The sequence below is a fragment of the Eleutherodactylus coqui genome, chromosome 12, assembly GCF_035609145.1.
Source record: "Eleutherodactylus coqui strain aEleCoq1 chromosome 12, aEleCoq1.hap1, whole genome shotgun sequence".
Classification (NCBI taxonomy): domain Eukaryota; kingdom Metazoa; phylum Chordata; class Amphibia; order Anura; family Eleutherodactylidae; genus Eleutherodactylus; species Eleutherodactylus coqui.
In genome coordinates, this window is record NC_089848.1 from 63162115 (window position 1) to 63182280 (window position 20166).

Consider the following 20166-nt stretch of genomic DNA (forward strand, 5'->3'; position numbering starts at 1 on the left):
AACGTCTGGTCACCATTAAAGTGATTAGGAGCCGGGGCGACGCAGCTCCCCAGCTGTTAACCACTATAGAACAACGTGGCCTTATGCACACATTGATGTCTGTATATGCATCTGGGATCTTCCTCCTTTGACCTCTTCTCCTTAGTTCTGCAGGAGAAAAGGACAGGGGAAGAGACGCAGCTGCAGGCGCACACACTTCCACCGCAGCAGGACTTTAAAGACCAGGAGAGGGGTAGATGTATGGGTTTCAGGGTAGGTTCTATTACTACTCGGGCTACTGTGGGGAGTCATTGTTACTACTGGGGTAGATATAGGGGACACTATTAGTAATGGTGTCCTCTATATTAGCCCCAGTAGTAATAGTATTAGTACTGAGGCTACTGTGGGGGTCACTATTGCTGCTGAGGCTACTGTGGGGGGGCACGATTGCTGCTGAGGCTACTGTGGGGGGGCACGATTGCTGCTGAGGCTACTGTGGGGGGCACGATTGCTGCTGAGGCTACTGTGGGGGGGCACGATTGCTGCTGAGGCTACTGTGGGGGGGCACGATTGCTGCTGAGGCTGCTGTGGGGGGGGGCACGATTGCTGCTGAGGCTACTGTGGGGGGGGGCACGATTGCTGCTGAGGCTACTGTGGGGGGGGGCACGATTGCTGCTGAGGCTACTGTGGGGGGGGGGGCACGATTGCTGCTGAGGCTACTGTGGGGGGGGCACGATTGCTGCTGAGGCTACTGTGGGGGGGGGCACGATTGCTGCTGAGGCTATTGTGGGAGGGGCACGATTGCTGCTGAGGCTACTGTGGGGGGGCACGATTGCTGCTGAGGCTACTGTGGGGGGGCACGATTGCTGCTGAGGCTACTGTGGGGGGGGCACGATTGCTGCTGAGGCTACTGTGGGGGGGCACGATTGCTGCTGAGGCTACTGTGGGGGAGGGCACGATTGCTCCGGAGGCTACTGTGGGGGAGGGCACGATTGCTCCGGAGGCTACTGTGGGGGGGGGGGGGCACGATTGCTGCGGAGGCTACTGTGAGGGGGGGGGCACGATTGCTGCGGAGGCTACTGTGAAGGGGGGGCACGATTGCTGCGGAGGCTACTGTGGGGGGGGGCACGATTGCTGCGGAGGCTACTGTGAGGGGGGGGCACGATTGCTGCGGAGGCTACTGTGAGGGGGGGGGCACGATTGCTGCGGAGGCTACTGTGGGGGGGCACGATTGCTGCGGAGGCTACTGGGGGGGGCACGATTGCTGCGGAGGCTACAGTGGAGGGGGGCACGATTGCTGCGGAGGCCACTGTGGGGGGGGCACGATTGCTGCGGAGGCCACTGTGGGAGGGGGGCACGATTGCTGCGGAGGCTACTGTGGGGGGGGGCACGATTGCTGCGGAGGCTACTGTGAAGGGGGGGCACGATTGCTGCGGAGGCTACTGTGAGGGGGGGCAAGATTGCTGCGGAGGCTACTGTGGGGGGGGGGCACGATTGCTGCGGAGGCTACTGTGAGGGGGGGCACGATTGCTGCGGAGGCTACTGTGAGGGGGGGGCACGATTGCTGCGGAGGCTACTGTGGGGGGGGGGCACGATTGCTGCGGAGGCTACTGTGAGGGGGGGCACGATTGCTGCGGAGGCCACTGTGGGGGGGGGGGCACGATTGCTGCGGAGGCCACTGTGGGGGGCACGATTGCTGCGGAGGCCACTGTGGGGGGGGGCACGATTGCTGCGGAGGCCACTGTGGGGGGGGGGCACGATTGCTGCGGAGGCCACTGTGGGGGGGGGGGCACGATTGCTGCGGAGGCCACTGTGGGGGGGGGGGCACGATAGCTGCGGAGGCCACTGTGGGGGGGGGGCACGATTGCTGCGGAGGCCACTGTGGGGGGGGGGCACGATTGCTGCGGAGGCCACTGTGGGGGGGGGCACGATTGCTGCGGAGGCCACTGTGGGGGGGGGGGCACGATTGCTGCGGAGGCCACTGTGGGGGGGGGGGCACGATTGCTGCGGAGGCCACTGTGGGGGGGGGGGCACGATTGCTGCGGAGGCCACTGTGGGGGGGGCGGGCACGATTGCTGCGGAGGCCACTGTGGGGGGGGGGCACGATTGCTGCGGAGGCCACTGTGGGGGGGCCACGATTGCTGCGGAGGCCACTGTGGGGGGGCCACGATTGCTGCGGAGGCCACTGGGGGGGGGGCACGATTGCTGCGGAGGCCACTGGGAGGGGGGCACCATACCTCAAGCTGACTTGGGATATGTTTACACGTGGCGGAAATGCTGCGGCATGTTCACAGTAGAAATTTCCGCAGCATTTCTGCATCCATAACATCAAAATCTATACCATTGGTGCGGATTGTGAGTGGAAATCAGCCGTGTATCCACAAAGAATGACATTCGTGTTTTGTTGACAATTCAAAATAATATCTTTTTTAAAAATCCATTTACTAGTTTTATGTTTTTTTTAACAGAGGCTGAATAAAACCTGCCAGGGTCTATTTTCCCTATATCTCGTATGTAGTTGAGTTGTGGTTAAAGTGATGCTCCACCTTTTGTGAATCAAGGGGTGTATAAGAACCTTGTGAGCTCACCTTGCGACCCCTGCCTCTTCTGTCAACTTGACAGTGTATATCGTATATAGTTCCATGCATGTATAGAACGTAGTCCATGTAGAGTACATATTCCATGCAATTAGTCTGCTTCCCTGCTGGACATATACATGTACAGTCAATGCTCTGCTGCAAACCGGGTAACAAATCTGATGGAGTCGATGGCTGCATTTGAGGCCATGTAAAAAAAAAAATAATACAATAAAGAGTTAATATCCCTTCTATCAGCTTTTTTTTTTCAAAAAATCTCCTTGTGGAGTTCCCAGGAAGCAATCAAATATATCCTTACAAACTACTTGGGTTTTGACAGGATTATGGACTTAAAAGGGGTTCTCTTACCAGCAGAACCCTTCGTTATGGCAGGAGGGTTGTTCTGCACTTTGGATCCTGCTCTACCACTATGCTGGACCTGGCACGTCCTTGCATTATGTGAACGGTCAGCCATCCTTTCCTACTGACCAAAGAACTAGTGCAAGCAAGAAATCATTTCTACTGGAGAATCGAAAGCCTAATTAAGTGGCATCACTGACTCTGCATCTGTACAGTCTGTATGTCTGAGGCCGCAATGTCTTCTGCTTTTGCTACTTGATGCTTTCCATGTTGCACAATAGGCACAATACTATGTACACTTGCACCGCTTATATGAAGAGTGAATATACTGGCCCTCCATGACATTAATCATTTGCTGATTATTAGAGATGAGCGAATGTACTCGGATAAGCACTACTCGTCCGAGTAATTGGCTTTATCCGAGTACCTCCCCGCTCGTCCTGAAAGATTCGGGGAGCGCCGCTGCTGACAGGTGAGTTGCGGCGGGGAGCAGGGGAGAGCGGGCGGGAGAGAAGGAGAGAGAGATCTCCCCTCCGTTCCTCCCTGCTCTCCCCCGCAGCTCCCCGCTCCGCGGCGCTCCCCGAATCTTTCAGGACGAGCGGGCAGGTACTCGGATAAAGCACATTACTCGGACGAGTAGTGCTTTACCGAGTACGTTCGCTCATCTCTACTGATTATTCAAAATGCATGGTTACATAATTTCCTATGGGCACAACCCAAATTTTACCCAGTCTTGATCTTTCCTATTATTGTCTATATTCTTTCTTTCAACTATTTCAGGCTGTAAAACAAAATGCTGAACTTAGAGACCGCTTACACAGAATTCATGCTGATTCTTTGCTCCATGATTCGGCCCCTAGTGCAAAGTGCAGTCCTGTAAAGGTGGGTGGAGACCTCCCTCTTGGGGAAAGAAAACAACAACTCTGCAGCCAAAAAAAGCTTTATGGTAACTTGTATCAAAGTGTACATAGGTGTGTGTGAGCCATGGGGTAGAACTCGTTTTGCTTCAGCAATTATATTTAACCCTTTCCAATCCAATTTGTATCCAGGTTTTCCTAGGGGGAATACTCTTTGGCCTCATGTCCACGGGGTTAAAATCCACAGCGTTTTTCCCGCATGCGGATCCGCGCCCCATAGGGATGCATTGGTAGTAAAATACCTGCGGATGTCATTTTTCCCTTCAGGCGCGGATGCGCGTGCGGGAAAAAAATGGACATGCCCCATTTTAGTGCGGGTCTCCCACGGGGATGGCTCCCGCAGGCTTCTGTTGAAGCCTATGAAAGCCGTCCGGATCCGTGGAACACCCATACCATAATTAAACTCGCCTGTCCTGGACGCTGCAGATCTCCCTTCCGTTGCGGCTGGATCTTCCTCTTTTTTCGGCCCAGCGGATGTGCCTGGCGCATGCGTGCGGCACGCTGTAGGCGTGCCGAGCACATCCGCTGGGCCGAAGAAAGAAGATCTGAGCGCGACGGAGGGGAGACACGCAGCGTCAAGGACAGGTGAGTTTATTCTTATTTTCAGGCCTCATGTCTGCGGGGCAGGAGGGACCCGCTACGGATTCTACATGGAGAATCCGTGGCGGGCCTGATTTTCCCTGTGGACATGAGGCCTTTTTCTGCCGTTATACAAGAGTACTATTTGCTGGCTAAAGCCAGTACTGCATGAGGTGACACGTTGGATAGGCTGCGACAGCAGAGAGGCTGGCAATATACAGTAAGAGAACCCAGACGGATGTCTTCCAACATCGGAGCTGTACAGCCTTAAATCATAATGTCTGCAGAGGTCAGACAGTGGATTGGAAAGGGTTAATAATACATTTAAGGCCTCATGTCCCAGGGCATGTCGGATTCCGGGAACCCGCAGCGGAATTAGATTCTGCCTGCGGCCGAAGAACCTGCTTACCCGTCCGGGTCTTCTTTTTTCTGTACTGTGGATGTGCGCGGAAGTGATGTCCGGCGCACACGCAGTACATTTTATTTATTTTTTACAAACTCCTGCTTTCCTGCAGAATCCATGGCCTGTCCGCAATGTGAACTGCAGACGGGCTGCAGGTCGGACGGCGGAAGCCTATGGTTCCCAATGGGTGGCTTGACCTGCGGATCCCGCAATTCAAATCCGCCCGTGGACATTGGGCCTTAAGCTTTAGACATGCATCAAAAGTTTCTGTGTCTGCTTACACTTAGAAGTTAAAGTGATGTTCTGAGCCTGGAAAGACAAAGATGGCCGAAACGCTTCTCTGACCTTTCACAAGGGAGGCAAATAGTCCACCGAATTGTTGTGGATTTCTAACCTAAAGGAGATGTAATTTTGCGAAATTACACCTCCTGTATGTGAGAAATCCACAACAATGTGTGTAAAAAGCATCATGTAGCGTCTTAAATAGAGATGAGCGAGCGTACTCGGATAAGCACTACTCGCTCGAGTAATTGGCTTTATCCGAGTATCGCTGTGCTCGGGGCTAAAGATTCGGGTGCCGGCACGGAGCGGGGAGCTGCAGGGGAGAGCGAGGAGGAACGGAGGTAAGATCTTTCTCTCCCTCTCTCCCGCCCGCTCTCCCCTGCTCCCCGCTGCGACTCACCTGTCAGCCGCAGCGGCACCCGAATCTTTAGCCCCGAGCACAGCGATACTCGGATAAAGCCAATTACTCGAGCGAGTAGTGCTTTTCCGAGTACGCTCGCTCATCTCTAGTCTTAAACTATCAATATATACTAATGCACAGTGTGCATCAGATAGACAGAGAAGCGATGTGGCCATCTTTGTCGAGGACCAGAAGGTCTCTTTACGTTGACCTGCTGAGCCTTATATATGTCTGCACTATAAAACCTTTTCTTGCGCATGGAATGTCAGCTTGCTGGTCACTATTCTATCTTTCATCATAGTATGGAAGGGCTGTATAGTAGGTGGGGTTCTTTGTGGAACTATAGGCGGATTCACACGCAATGATTATCGCTCAAAATTAGTTCAGCTCAGCATATAAGCCGTCGTCCCTGATAAGAGGGACAACATGCGGTGTTCTCCGCTGGCAGCGCTGATAGCATTGTATGCAGCCTTTTGCCTGCAGCAGAATAGTGCTGTATTTAGAGAACAGACCATCGGCTGTTCTCTAAATACATGCAAATGAAGCTAGTTAGCTACTAATGGACTGATTAGCCCATTAGTAACTAATGCAAAATGATCGCTCAAAACTGTCAGTTTCTGACAAATTTAGAGCGATCATCTTTGCGTGTAAATAAACTTTAATTATGCCTACCCAAATTCAAAAAGGGTAATCGTCATTAAACCTAAGCTTCTGTCTGTTTTTGCCTTGTTGATCAGTTGCTATATCTTAAAGAGGTTTTCCAGCTCCTAACAGTTGATGGCCTATCCACATCTGATCAGCAGGGGTTCACAAACTGGTATGCTGGCTAATCGGCTATTTGCCAGACCAGCTTTTATCCTGTATGGAGGAGGAAGCAGATAACTCAGTACAGTGTATAGTGGCATTGCAGGTACAGCTCCCATTCACTTCAATGGAATCTGTGCCTGCAATACCACTCCTAGCCACTATATAACGTAAGGAGCTGTTTGCTTCTTGCTCCTTACTGGGTAACAGCTGATCGGCCTGGGTCCCTTTCTTGATCAACTACTGGTGGTGACCTATCCTGCAGATAGGTCCGTCGATTTCGAAGACACATGAAATACAAATTGGTACAATAACAGCGAGCTCGGTCAACGAGGGCATACATTGTATAAGAGAATCGCACCGCTTATCATTAGGACCCTTACCTGATGGGGTCATGCAAATTCGATTTATGCTGCATTGCAATAGTTACAGACTTCAGTTTATTGCTAGAGTAAGATGTTTCCCTTCATGGATATTAGACGTATGTTCTTGCAGCTAAGTGGAGTGATTCCGCTAATCACATTATACTATGGAAGTAATTTACTATATTTTATTAGAAGAAACCTAAACTCGCTTATTATTTTGCAATTTAAGCTTAAAAAAACATTTCCAATTTGTTACAGTTTTGAAGACTGATTCTGTTCATGCGGCAAATGAGAACCTAGGCTTTATTATGTAGTGAGCCGGCTTGTCACATTCAATCAATCGTTTGTGTAGAGCCAAGTCCCATAGAGGGATGGCCTGAAGATTAGTGTTACGTTAGATCCACCATCATTCTTATGCAACCACTAAAAGCATTAGGATTTCCTTTCCCTGTGTCAGGAGACTAAATTTCCCTCAGGTGTATGGTGGGGAGGATAAAGAACGATAACAGGAAAGTAGAAGTGGTAGAGCTGGCTGCGTCTACATGATGGAATCGTGACCTACATACAGCTTCTGTCATCGGAAAGGGATAGATCTCACCCTGGCAGTTGTCTGAGCCCAATTTAATGTAACTGTTAATAGAATATTATTGATCTAGTCCCATTAATATTGTGTATAGTTTAATGGCCACTTCACAGTGATAGAAATCGCTTTCCATTTATATTACACGTGTCCATGTTAACATTGACTGTTAAAGCCTCAGTGACAGCACTTAAAGGGAACCGGTCATCAACTATAAGAACCATAATCTGTTATGGTGCTACCCAGTTTCCCCCCAAAATAAGGCCTACCCCCCAAAATAAGCCCTAGCCTAATCTGGGGAGGGACTTGAAATATAGCCCTAACCTAAAAATAAGCCCTAGTTACACTACATTAAAAGAAAAATACATTACATAGCAGGCTCGGTCCAGGTCCCTCCCGCTGCTCTCTAGAGGTTCAGCGCTGCTTAGCCACTCAATGCAACGCTGGATAAACCAATCACAGCCATCGCATTGGCTCATCCAGCGAGGCATTGATTGGCTGAGCAGCGGTCAAAGAAACAATCACAGTCTTCGCTACCTGGAGACGGGATTTATGAATGCCATAACCAGGAAGTGATGTTGTATGAGCGGCCGAGAACTGCGGGAAGCACTTCGGAGCTGTGGAGAGCAGAGGGAGGGACCTGGACCGAGCCTGTTAGGTAAGAGTATAAGACCTACCTCGAAAATAAGAGCCAGGAAGTGATTTGGGGTAAAAATTAATATAAGACAGGGGCTTATTTTTGGGGAAACATTGTAATTGTTTAGAAGACTGAGTCCAAGGAGCCTTTTTTCATAGACACCAAGCCCCCTGTTCCTGCGGTGTCCTACGGCAAAGTCAGCGCACACATAGCCAGCTTGACTCTTTTCAGAGGGCTGTTGCATTAGGCCGAATGCACGCGACCCGGTCGTATTCCGCATTCGGGATCTGAACCGGTGACCCCTGCGTACCTGGCCGAATGCTTGCCATCTGTGCTGTGGACGTGCTGGCCGACACACATGCGCAGTACAGATAATGCTGCGATGACTGAGATCCCGCGCCTTTCCGCAATGCCATCCACACTGGAATAGAACATGCTGTGGTTTTTTTTTTTTCCCCCTCCGCGAGCAAAAAATCTCAATCTCGAGTATAAGCCGAGTTTTTGAGCACAAAAAAATGTGCTGAACCCCCACCATCCCCTCAGCTTATACTCGAGTGAGGTAAAAAAAACCCAAAAAACTCAATACTCACCTATCAGCCGGTGTCTGTGTCCCCGACGCGATGCTCCCCCTGGCGGTGCGGCCAGCTACTGCATTCTTCTCTCTGCTGTCTTCTCCCTGGCTTGCTTTTAAAATCCCCGCCGTCAGCGCTGTGATTGGATCAAGCGCCGGCCAATCACAGGCGGTGCTCGATAAACCAATCACAGCCAGTGATGTCATTCTGAATGGCTGTGATTGGTTTATCGAGCGCCGGCTGTGATTGGCCGGCGCTCGATCCAATAACAGCGCTGACGGCGGGGATTTTAAAAGCAAGTCAGGGAGAAGAGAGCAAGGAGAAGACTGCAGCAGCTGGCCGCATCGCCCGGGAGAGCATCGCGCCGGGGACACAGACGCCGGCTGATAGGTGAGTATTGCTTTTTTTTTTTACCTAGGTTTTCAAGAAAGCAAAAAGTTTATTTCCGCGCTCGTCCTGTGGATCTTCTTGTGTGGAATAAAATAAACTGTCATAGAGGACAGTTTTTTATAATAGTATATTTATTCCCAAAATACAAAATAAAAAGATTTACATGCAAGAAGTAACTTGCTGTAATAGATGGACAACGCGTTTTGGCGTTCTCAGACGCCTTTCTCAAGTGTACTGTGAGAAGGTGACCGGCAAAGTGCTGGAGGGCATATACATTTCACCTAGGATGCTCTCTCATGCGGCTTTGGGGAGCACTTGGCCAGGTACGTGCCACCGAGCAGCCTGGGCTCGGTGGAGGAAGCCGGCAGTATGGTGTCAGTAACATTAAAGGGGTTGTCCCGCGCCGAAACGGGTTTTTTTTTTTTTCAACCCCCCCCCCGTTCGGCGCGAGACAACCCCGATGCAGGGAGGTAAAGAAAGCTCACCGGAGCGCTTACCTGAATCCCCGCGCTCCGGTGACTTCTCTACTCACCGCTGAAGATGGCCTCTTCCTCCGTGGACCGCAGCTCTTCTGTGCGGTCCACTGCCGATTCCAGCCTCCTGATTGGCTGGAATCGGCACGTGACGGGGCGGAGCTACACGGAGCCCCATAGAAGACTGCAGAAGACCCGGACTGCGCAAGCGCGGCTAATTTGGCCATCGGAGGGCGAAAATTAGTCGGCACCATGGAGACGAGGACGCCAGCAACGGAACAGGTAAGTATAAAACTTTTTATAACTTCTGCATGGCTCATAATTAATGCACAATGTACATTACAAAGTGCATTATTATGGCCATGCAGAAGTGTACAGACCCACTTGCTGCCTCGGGACAACCCCTTTAAGTTACTGACACGTTGTAGCAAGTAAGTGGCTCCAAGCCGCATAATCCGGGCCGGCTTTTCTGGAGTGACCAAAGTGAAGGGTGGGATGGTCACTCCCACGTACCAGGTGGGGCTGGTACCGGGCCATATAAAGCCTGGGCCTACAGGGCCTAGGGGAGAGCTGAGACCTCTGCAGGTCTGAGAGTCCTGGCTGGCTGTGTGCAGGAGCCATTTTGGATTACCAGTGTGTAGACAGGAACGCTACATGTTTAGTAAGTGCTCAGACGAGCAGGATTTCCTTTATGTTTGCCTGATGTTAAGGCCTGTATTTTGCTTTGTTTGCTTGGAAATAAACCCAGGCAAAGCCTGGACTAAAGACTTTATCGCAAGTGTCACTGTCTCTGACTGCTGATGCCCAGGTTGCTACCGATCCTAAACGCTAATCCCTCACAGTACCAATACATTAAAAATACATCTTTTAAATAGTAGGTCTTACCTTATGGAGGTGGCAGTTACAAGTGCTCGGCGTGCGCTCTCGTGGCGGGTCGCTCCGGCGCAATGTATGAGCGTCATGGCTCTGTAGCGGAGAGGGTGTTTCAGCGCAAGTGTGCGCTGCTCTTGAACGTAAAATCCGTAATATGGAACGGTGAATGCGTATCCAAGCTCTGTGTAGGTGTATCTGTGCAAACCTGCACTGGTAATTTACTGAGAACGGGACACTGCAAGGCTCCCGTTGTAGCGCTATATTAAGGATCGCTCCGACCTCCAAAGGAAGCTAAATAATATTATTTCTTCAAATAAAAAATGACAATCGTAATTATGAACTATACTATACAGAGAAAATACATTTAAACAGATATGTAATTAAAAAACTACGGACCTATTATGACATCACTGCTTATGTCTAAAAACTAATTACATGCAAGGCGTGATAATAATATAATAGGATAAAATGTTATAAAAAAATATATATATAAATGAACCAGAAATAGATATACGTAATAGGGAATATCCCTTTAAAACGACCCAATATGAATAAAGAAAAGATCTTATATAAACAATATAGTCTCAACATAAAAATATTCTCAACAAAAATGACAATTAATATTATATTTAAAAATATCAAAATTTCTCTAAAACCTCATTAAGACCAAACGGTACACCTACACAGAGCTTGGATACGCATTCACCGTTCCATATTACGGATTTTACGTTCAAGAGCAGCGCACACTTGCGCTGAAACACCCTCTCCACTACAGAGCCATGACGCTCATACATTGCGCCAAGAGCGACCCGCCACGAGAGCGCACGCCGAGCACTTGTAACTCCCACCTCCATAAGGTAAGACCTACTATTTAAAAGATGTATTTTTAATGTATTGGTACACTTGAGAAAGGCGTCTGAGAACGCCGAAACGCGTTGTCCATCTATTACAGCAAGTTACTTCTTGCATGTAAATCTTTTTATTTTGTATTTTGGGAATAAATATACTATTATAAAAAACTGTCCTCTCTGACAGTTTATTTTATTCCACACAAGAAGATCCACAGGACGAGCGCGGAAAGAAACTTTTTGCTTTCTTGAAAACCTATTTACTTAACCCATTGAGAGAAGTGCCTCTCTCTGGGATCTTTCATTCCGGCGGCTCTCCTTCTTCATTGAAGGATTTCTGGAGTTTCTTGATTTACTACGGGCCTACTCGGACTACGGGTGCAGGCGGGTTGTTCCTAGCGCTGCATGGGAATCCCGCTGTGCACCAGGTGAGTCAATCTCATTGATTACTATATGGTGGCACGGATTGTCATTTGAATTTTTTTTTTTACCTACTATATACTCGAGTATAGCTCGGCTTATACTCGAGTCAATAAGTTTTACCAATTTTTTGGTAAAGACATTGATTTTGTGCGTTTTTTTTTCAATTCTGATGGAAATACTACTTTGAGAAGTTCACCCATAATGCGTGTAGCAAATGGCCTTCTAGAATGGTGGTCCTCTCAAGGAAGCAAATATACAGTGCATGGAATATAATGCAGGGGTGCACAGTCTGCTGTCTGGGGGCCACATGCAGTCTTTAATGCCATTCTGTGCCGCTCCTAACTAACACCGCTAGCACACCACGTATTACTAAATCTGCTCCTGAGCTACAGGTGTAGCAGCACCGAGGCTGGCAGGTACTAGTAGCGCACTTTGTGTATCTCTGGGACCCTCCTATCACTCTTACAGAGGTGGCCATCTATTTATGCGGTTTGCTCCATTGTAGTTTATGTTAGCTCTGAAATGTTAGTCTATTACCACAATACTCATAATCTACAATGCAGAGAGCCAAATGTATGCATGGTTGTCTCCTCCCTGGAGTGGCGAAGAGGATCCCCATTCTCTTTGTGGGTTGGAGTCCTGTAAGCCGAATCTGATATCTCTCAAATCTTTATGATGCATATGCTTGATACGCCATAAATATCTCAAATGGTGATACATCTTTCAATTTTATTGTGGCACTGGAGTGGTTCAATATAACAAGTTGAAACTTGGACCAGAAAAGGCTGCGCGCCCCTGATATAAGGGAATTGAAAAAATATGGTTTAGATCTAGTAAGGTCTTTTCAAAGAGGTAGTGTACTGGAATGGTTTTACTGTCCCATACAAATCGGTGAGGGTCGTGAGATAATTTTGTCATGAAAATTAGCCCACCCCAGTCAGCAATTTGAAAGTAGAAGAGCCTGTAACAAAGTATGAGGCTTTTTAAATGCCAGAGAAGGAAAACTCAGTGCAAAAAAAAAAAAAAGAGAAGTGCATCATTTTTTCTGTAGGGACTTAGTAAGATTTGCGTGTACTGATTTTCCATGTACAAAGGTTTCCATAGGCTTTAATAATTGACATTCAATTGCAGCCCAGTAGTAAGGTTATAACTAGAGCGAAAGGGGGTATTAGGCCAGGATCGCACCTACAGCCTATGCAGAATAGTATATTCTTGTGCAGCTTCACCAAAGTAAACAAAATACAAATACAGTAGTAAGTCATCAGCTTACTAGTTTGCTTGCTGACTATTTTTAGATGATAGGGATTTTTTTCACTGCAGCTGATAATGCTGTATTACAAGGATTCTAGGGTTACACTTTCTGGCTATATTGCCAGCATCAGCGTGATTGTTTTTAATGACCGATCCTTTCTCTGCAGGGGGTTACTATACCAGATAAACATGTGCTTTCATTTTTGTCTGGTTTTCTGTTTTTTCCAGTCTGATATTTACAAGACTGACAATATTTATAACAATGAACTAATATTTTTTTTTTACCCTATAACTGTATTAGGAGACCCCGTGTGTGGAGAGCAGACCCCTGGTTCATCAGATGTCCAATGAAAGCCGCCTGTCTATCACAGATTCTCTTACAGAGTTCTTTGATGCTCAGGAAGTTCTGCTGTCTTCTAGCTCATCTGAGAATGAGGTTGGTGGTTTATTTCTGGTTTCTAAATCATGTCCTGGCTGGTTCTGGGGTAGATACACGATCCTACCAAAAGTATCTGCATATCCCTATCAGTTGAATGGATTGTGTCTTATTAGAAGGTCATGTGTCTTAAATAATGCATCCTAAGATGTAGACCCTTGGAGGTGTCAGACAGAGTTTCAGACAGAAACTGCACGCTATCGGCTATACAGGTTAATCTGCTGCACACAAGCCATCCTTTACGAAGCGCGTTGGCCCATGTGCAGTGGTAAAGGGAGCGTCGTTGCTGGATAGTTGAGCAATGGAAAAACGTTCTGTGGAGTGACGAATTAGGCTTCTGCATCTTCAAATCAAATGGATGTACCTGGGTGTGGAAGATGCCAGATGAACGCCTTTTGCCTGAGTGTATTGTTCCCAAAAGTTAAGTACGGCACAAATTCCGTTATGGTCTGGGGATGCTTTACGTGCCATGGTCTGTCTCCGTTTATTGGTTGTAGTGGCAAGAACCATGAACACTGGAAAGTACCTTGACATTCTAGACAATAATGTGTCAATACTCTGGGAATGGTCAACAATACTTCCACTAAGACAATGCACCTTGTCACAAATCCAACGCTGTTTTATGTTGATTTGAGGATATGGATGTTCCACAAGGACTGGCTGCAAAGAGCCCTGACCTGAACCCTACTGAACATCTTTAGGGCAAACTGGAATGTCTGTTCAGGAAACATGGATCTGCTCCATCCCCTTTGAGAGAACTCGCCAGACGTTTGCAGGATGAATGGAGGGAAATACCAGTGGAAGTGTATCAGACTGTAGTAGAAAGTATCCCACGGAGAGTATCTTCTATATTAGGGCCAATGGAGCCCCCACTAAGTATTAACATATGTAAATAAGTACTACTTTTGATTCTCTGTCAGGTGTACATTTGATATTTGATTCTCTGTCAGGTGTACATTTGATATTTGATTCTCTGTCAGGTGTACGATTAATTTTGGCAGCATAATGTAGGTCATACTCACTGCTCCGTTCCCCTGCTGGTCCAGTGCACGATCCTATGGTCATTACCAGTCTGCGTTTACTTGACTGCAGCGGTGACTTTCCGTATAGATACATTTGACAGCTGCAACCGGTCACTGTGTCATTTTGGTTTATTAGTTCGCTTGTACTAGTTGTGTATATATTGCTTGCTAAAAAGGTGGGAGATAAAGGAAACCTTTTCCACTTGTCATTGATTGTGTCCAGCCCATTTTTGCCAAGAGATATATTATGTAATTGTGCCTTAGTTCTATGGTCGAGTGAGATTTTATTTTGGTAGAATTTAGTGCACTTTTTTGCATTTTATTTAAGCCTCTGGTTGAACAGTGTTTGTGTAACATGTTTTTGACAGGGAATACATATCTCAATTGGTATGCAATTTAAGGCTTTAGGACTTCATCTTTGAAAGAAGTTGCCAGACATTTGCAGAATGAATGGAGGGAAATGCCAGCTGACATGTATAAGACGTTAGTAGAAATAATGTCACGGAGAGTATCCAAAGTCATTAAAGCCAAAGGAGGACCCAAATGCTATTAGAAGGGTTTTAAAGGCATTGTCCACCTTTGAACTATGGATGACCTATATTGAATTCAATAGGAACAGTGCTTACAATACCAACCCGGGCCACTGCGACGTGTATGAGCTGGGTGCTTCTGGCTCGGTGCACTGTCATAGTGGCTTGGCCGGGGGTCCCGAATGGTGGACCATTTCCAATCAGCTATTAATGGCCTATCCTGAATATAAGTTATCAGTAGTTCAGAGTTGGACAACTATTTTAACACAATAAGACTTAAACTTATGTGCTGTGGTTGGTGCAGGCTCAGATGTGAGCCCGCGCCATCCTGCAGTGACAGTCGGCTATGACAGATTGGTGAGAAGACCGATCCCTGAAGTTAACCCCTTACATGCCATGATCAGTGTAGATCAAGACATGTAAAAGGTTTACAGAGGGACTATGTATTCGCGGCCGGTTAATGGGTTGCCGTAGCAACCAGACGCCAATGACTTCTAGGCCTGCCATGACCTGTGATCGCTATTGTGAGTGATAATGCATTATCATAGCGCTGAAAGCTTTTCTGCTTCAAGTTCTCTACATGGACATAAAAAATGTAAAAAAAAATTTAAATGGTGTAAAAGGAAACGCGTAAAAAAGCCTTTTCCCTCTTTCCGTAAAAAAAACCAAAACAAATGCATATTTGGAATCATTGTATCAGAAACGACCTGTACAATAAATTGAACACACTATTTATTCTGCACTGCAAAGAATGTAGGAATAAAAACTAAAAAAAGGCAAAATGCTTATCTTGTTCATTTTGCCTCTTAAAAAAAACAAACAATAAAAGTGATTAAAAAGGCGTATTTACCCCAAAATAAAAAACTATAGCTCCTCACGCAAAAAAGTAAGCCCTTACTGAACTCCCTCCATGGAAAAATAAGTTATAGGACTTTGAATGCAACAATATAAAAAGGGGGTTTATTGAGGAAAAACAAATAAGATTTGGTATTGTCATAATTGTACCAACCTGCAGAAATAATGTATCATGTCATCTATGCTGCAAGATCCCGCAGTGAAATCCATGCGTGCCCGCAGACATGGGCATTAAAAGACAGGTTCTTACCTCTCCGGATCCAGCGCGGGTCTCCTCCGTCGTGGCCGATTCTTCTTTCTTCAGCACGGTGGATGTGTCTGGGCACGCCACCTGACTCACCTGGCACATGCACATTGCTTTTTTTTTTTATCTCCTGCTTTTCTGCAGATCCGCAGCACGTCCGCAGCCACAGCTGCGAGTGTGCTGCGGGTCAGACGGCTTCTATTGACTTCAATGGAAGCTATCCCTGCGGGATCTGCAGGAAAACAGAACATGCTCTAATTTCTTCCCGCCCGTGCAATCTGCAAACCGGGGGAAAAAAAAAAATCACATCCGCATGCTTTTAGCTGCTCTGCGGGCACCCATGTGTCCCTATGGGCGGCTTGATTTGTGGATCTTCCGCGCGGGTGCCACAAATCAAATCTGCCTTTGTGCATGAGGCCTAACACTGTAGAAAAAAAAAATATAATATATATTACTATAAATCTTACAATGCATTATATGTACCCAAAAGCAGTACCAATAAAAGCTACAGCTCGCCACGCAAAAAACAAACTGTCATATAACCATGTCAGCGGAAAAATGTATGGCTTTTGAATAGTGTAGATCAAAATCTCTCAAAAATCATTGCATCCTTATAGCCAAAATAGGCCATTAACCCTTTGCAATCCAATTTTGGATTCAGGGTTTCCTAGGGGGATTTCTCTTTCTGCCATTATACAATGGTGCCATCTGCTGGCTAGAGCCAGTACTGCGGTGTGTGACATGCTGGAGAGGCCCCCCTAACAACAGAGCGGACAATATAATACAGTAAGAATACCCTGTTGGACGTCTTCCGACATCGGAGCTGTACAGCCTTCAATCAGAATGTCTTTAGATGTCAGACAGTGGATTGGAAAGGGTTAAGGGGTTAAAGACTGACAGTTGCTCTATATGGTGCTAGCATGTAAGGAGCAATGCTCCATGTGAAAGGTTTAAATATTTAGTTTCGCGCAGAAACGGCGGTTGTTTCTGTTATCAGCCGGGCTTCTGTGTAACCTTTTCTTTGTATTCAGACCATAAAAAGTTTCTCCTCCCAGAAGTTGTAAACGAATATAAGTTTGTGGTGGTTAAGGAGACAATTTGGCGTGCGGAGCCGGTCGCACTAATAGTGCCAAATATATCAAAATCCTATTCCTTAGTGCGAATAGAAATAATCACGTCGTCTATTGTGTTCTGTAATCGGAACGGACTCCCCACAGCCTGTCGCGTTTTCCCTTTCCTGTAAATCCCATATTGTCCAGGCAAACCCTGTTACCATGGGAACACTTTGTAGAATTGTGGGAATGTTTATTTATAAATGTAGCACTTATTTTATAACCATCCCATATAGGGCAGGGAGACCGGAGCGGTTTATAACCACTTCTGCCCGCTCTCATCCAACCTACATATGTCTTGTAATGAATAGAGCGAGCAGCAGTGCCGTTTCCTCTGCTGGACCTGGCGATCACATGATCAATGGCAATCCCCCCCATCAATCCAGCCGGCTCCAATCTGCTAGTAAATGCCAGCGTAGGGAGATGTTTTACCCAGTAACTGCATCTCCTACCGATGCCTTTGTTATACTTGATAAATGACATTGTGAATGTCCTCTGAAGGTCTTATATGACATTACGGGGGACATAGATGTTAGAAACAATACATACAAAAAGAAGTGAAAAATTATAGAATAAATACAAATGTGTTGAAGAAAAACAAAACTAAAAAGACAAAGAAAAAAAATGCTCACGACGAAGTTAATCATTGCCATTGTTGCCCTGTAATCCGGGGCTATAGAAGGTTTTTATAGACTTCATTTTAACCTTAATGTGCTAATTTTAAAAATAATCGTTTTAAAAAAAAAAACGTTTTTCAAACTTATAGTTTATTACCTCTAATCAAAACAAAAAAGGAAAAACTTTTATTGAAACAAATTTCATTTAAAACGTCCCGAAAAAAATTCAGCAAAATTAATTTTGGTAGCCCAAGAAAAACAAAAGTAGGGCTATAAATCAACCACATGCATAAAGTTGCTTCAATGTGTCTGGTCCTTTTTTTTAGGACTGAGACATTCTGGTCTTTAAGGAGTTAAAGGAGAAATTCCCTGGTGAGCAGCACTTCACAGCGCCGCACCGTTAAAATATGCATCATTAAATTGCAGTTTCAGGTTTATGTCTATATTTATGATTCAGCTGGTTTACCGTTACCAGAGAGCAGTGCATTGTGGGAGTTTGGATGACAGTAAGAGCTAAACTCTAAGGACTTAACAGCAGAGCCATTCTTTGTAATCAGCGGGATATTAAAAGCTGGTATTTATATGAATGAACATGAAAGTAAAGCATCAGATTTGCTAAGTTATTAAACTTTTTAGTTTTAACCCTTTCCAATCCACTGTCTGACCTGTGAAGACATTATGATTTAAGGCTGTACAGCTCTGATGTTGGAAGACGTCCGTCGGGGTTCTCTTACTGTATATTGCCAGCCTCTCTGCTGTCGGAGCCTATCCAACGTGTCACCTCATGCAGTACTGGCTTTAGCCAGCATATAGCGCCGTTGTATAACGGCAGAAAAAGAATAAGCCCCCTAGGAAAACCAGGATACAAAATTGGATTGGAAAGGGTTAAAGAGTACCAAAATGACATCCCCGGCAGGGATTATTAGAGCAGGGTTCCCTGCTGATAACCCAGAGCAGAGAGAAGCTCAGTAAGAGCGGCTCCTGTCCTGACGGACCTTCTACTGCGCTATAACGCTACAATTACCCACCTTCGGCCACTGTAGAGGAAATGACGGCTTCCTTCTGCAGAATCAGCTGTTTGCCGGGGTGCTAAGAGCAGGAATTGGGGTGATCAGCTGATCTCTCCTACCCCCATATTCCCAAAGGGGTTTTTGTATCTTGGCACAACTCCTTTAAATTGTGGACTGTTGAAACTGAATTATGCTTTACTTTTGCTCCATCCGTGTTCTGGGGCCTGCCCTTTACTTACAAGCATTGTCCCGGCCAGCTTCCTAGAAACCCATATACAGTGCAGGGGAAATCAAGAAGCCTAGTAACTCTAATGAATACTGAAAAGGGATCCATTTCTATACTTGATGATGACCTTTTACAAGAAATGTCCTTGGCTTTTTCTATAACTTCCATATACATCAGCGCTCACACATTTACATAGCAGCGCATGGAGAATGCTGCAGCCGAGAATCGACGAACGAAGGTCACTAGATCCTTATTTTTCTAATAGCCGAGGGTCCCAGAGGTAGGGTCTGTGTCTAGCATGTATTTATGGTATATTCTGTAGATAGGAATATCCCTTTTAAAGGGTCTGGCTGACCACTAACATTGATGGCACATTGCTAGGTTATACCCCCAATGTTGTATTAACCCTTTCCAATCCAGTGTCTGACATCTGAAGACATTCTGATTGAAGGCTGTACAGCTCCGATGTCGGAAGATGTCCGGCAGGGTATTCTTACTGTATATTACTGGCCGCTCTGTTGTTGGGGGCCTCTCCAGCATGTCCCATACCTCAGTACTGGCTCTAGTCAGCAGATGGCGCCATTGTATAATGGCAGAAAGAGTGAGCCCTCTAGGAAATCCTGAATTTAAAATTGGATTGCAAAGGGTTAACCGGAGATTGAGCCCTGCCGATATCACTAGCGTGCCACATGCCAATAGAACTCTTGTTTGCTTTGCTGTTCAGAAAGCTTGAGGCCGATTTCATGTAGGTAATATAATTTATAGCGCGTACAATTCCTAATTTGCGCATTTATGATTTTTTTTTCTGTAAACTAATATCCAGTTTGAACATCTGCGGTATAAATTTCAGCATTCGTTTGCTCAGGGATTGCAGATGGTATTATTGGTGAAAGCAAGAGGTGCCTTGTTGGTGCATCCTGGAAATGTGACCCTGATATATATGCAGCGTCCTCTTTATCAGATATACAGCGGTCTTTGCTATCCATTGCACTTGGTCATTAATGCATGTGTTTTGTCTGTTTCCTAGGTATCGGATGATGACTCGTATGTCAGTGATATAAGTGATAACATATCGGAGGACAATCTGAGTAATGACATTGACCATGAAAGACAATCTCTAGGTATGTCACTCCTATGCTGAAGCGGATCATCAATGTTCAGATCAGATCTGTTTGCCTAAAACTTTTTGTAAATTAATTCATTATGACCAAATTACTCCACTGGCAGCGCTCTGTTCACATCTGCATTGTAGCTTCCCTTTAGAATGGACACGTAATGGTGGTGCCGTAATGTAACGGACACCACTGTTGCTATTCTTTATAGATGACGGAATCTCTGATAGACTCTGATGCGGACTTGACTACAGACATGACTGAAGGCGATTTATCTAATGTGGTTTTGA

At 46.4% G+C, this 20166-nt stretch overlaps 1 protein-coding gene across 5 annotated transcripts in view; it reads left to right on the forward strand.

The window, feature by feature from the left end:
• Positions 1-20166, forward strand: part of OSBPL3 (oxysterol binding protein like 3) — a 180993-nt gene that overhangs the window by 130066 nt on the left and 30761 nt on the right. For 4 of the 5 annotated variants that reach the window (XM_066585261.1, XM_066585262.1, XM_066585263.1 and 1 more), the window contains 3 exons: positions 3696-3797; positions 13014-13148; positions 19792-19885. In XM_066585261.1, the coding sequence (XP_066441358.1) occupies positions 3696-3797; positions 13014-13148; positions 19792-19885 (331 nt within the window). The remainder of the gene's footprint in view (positions 1-3695; positions 3798-13013; positions 13149-19791; positions 19886-20166) is intronic. The other variant, XM_066585265.1, reaches the window with a different exon arrangement.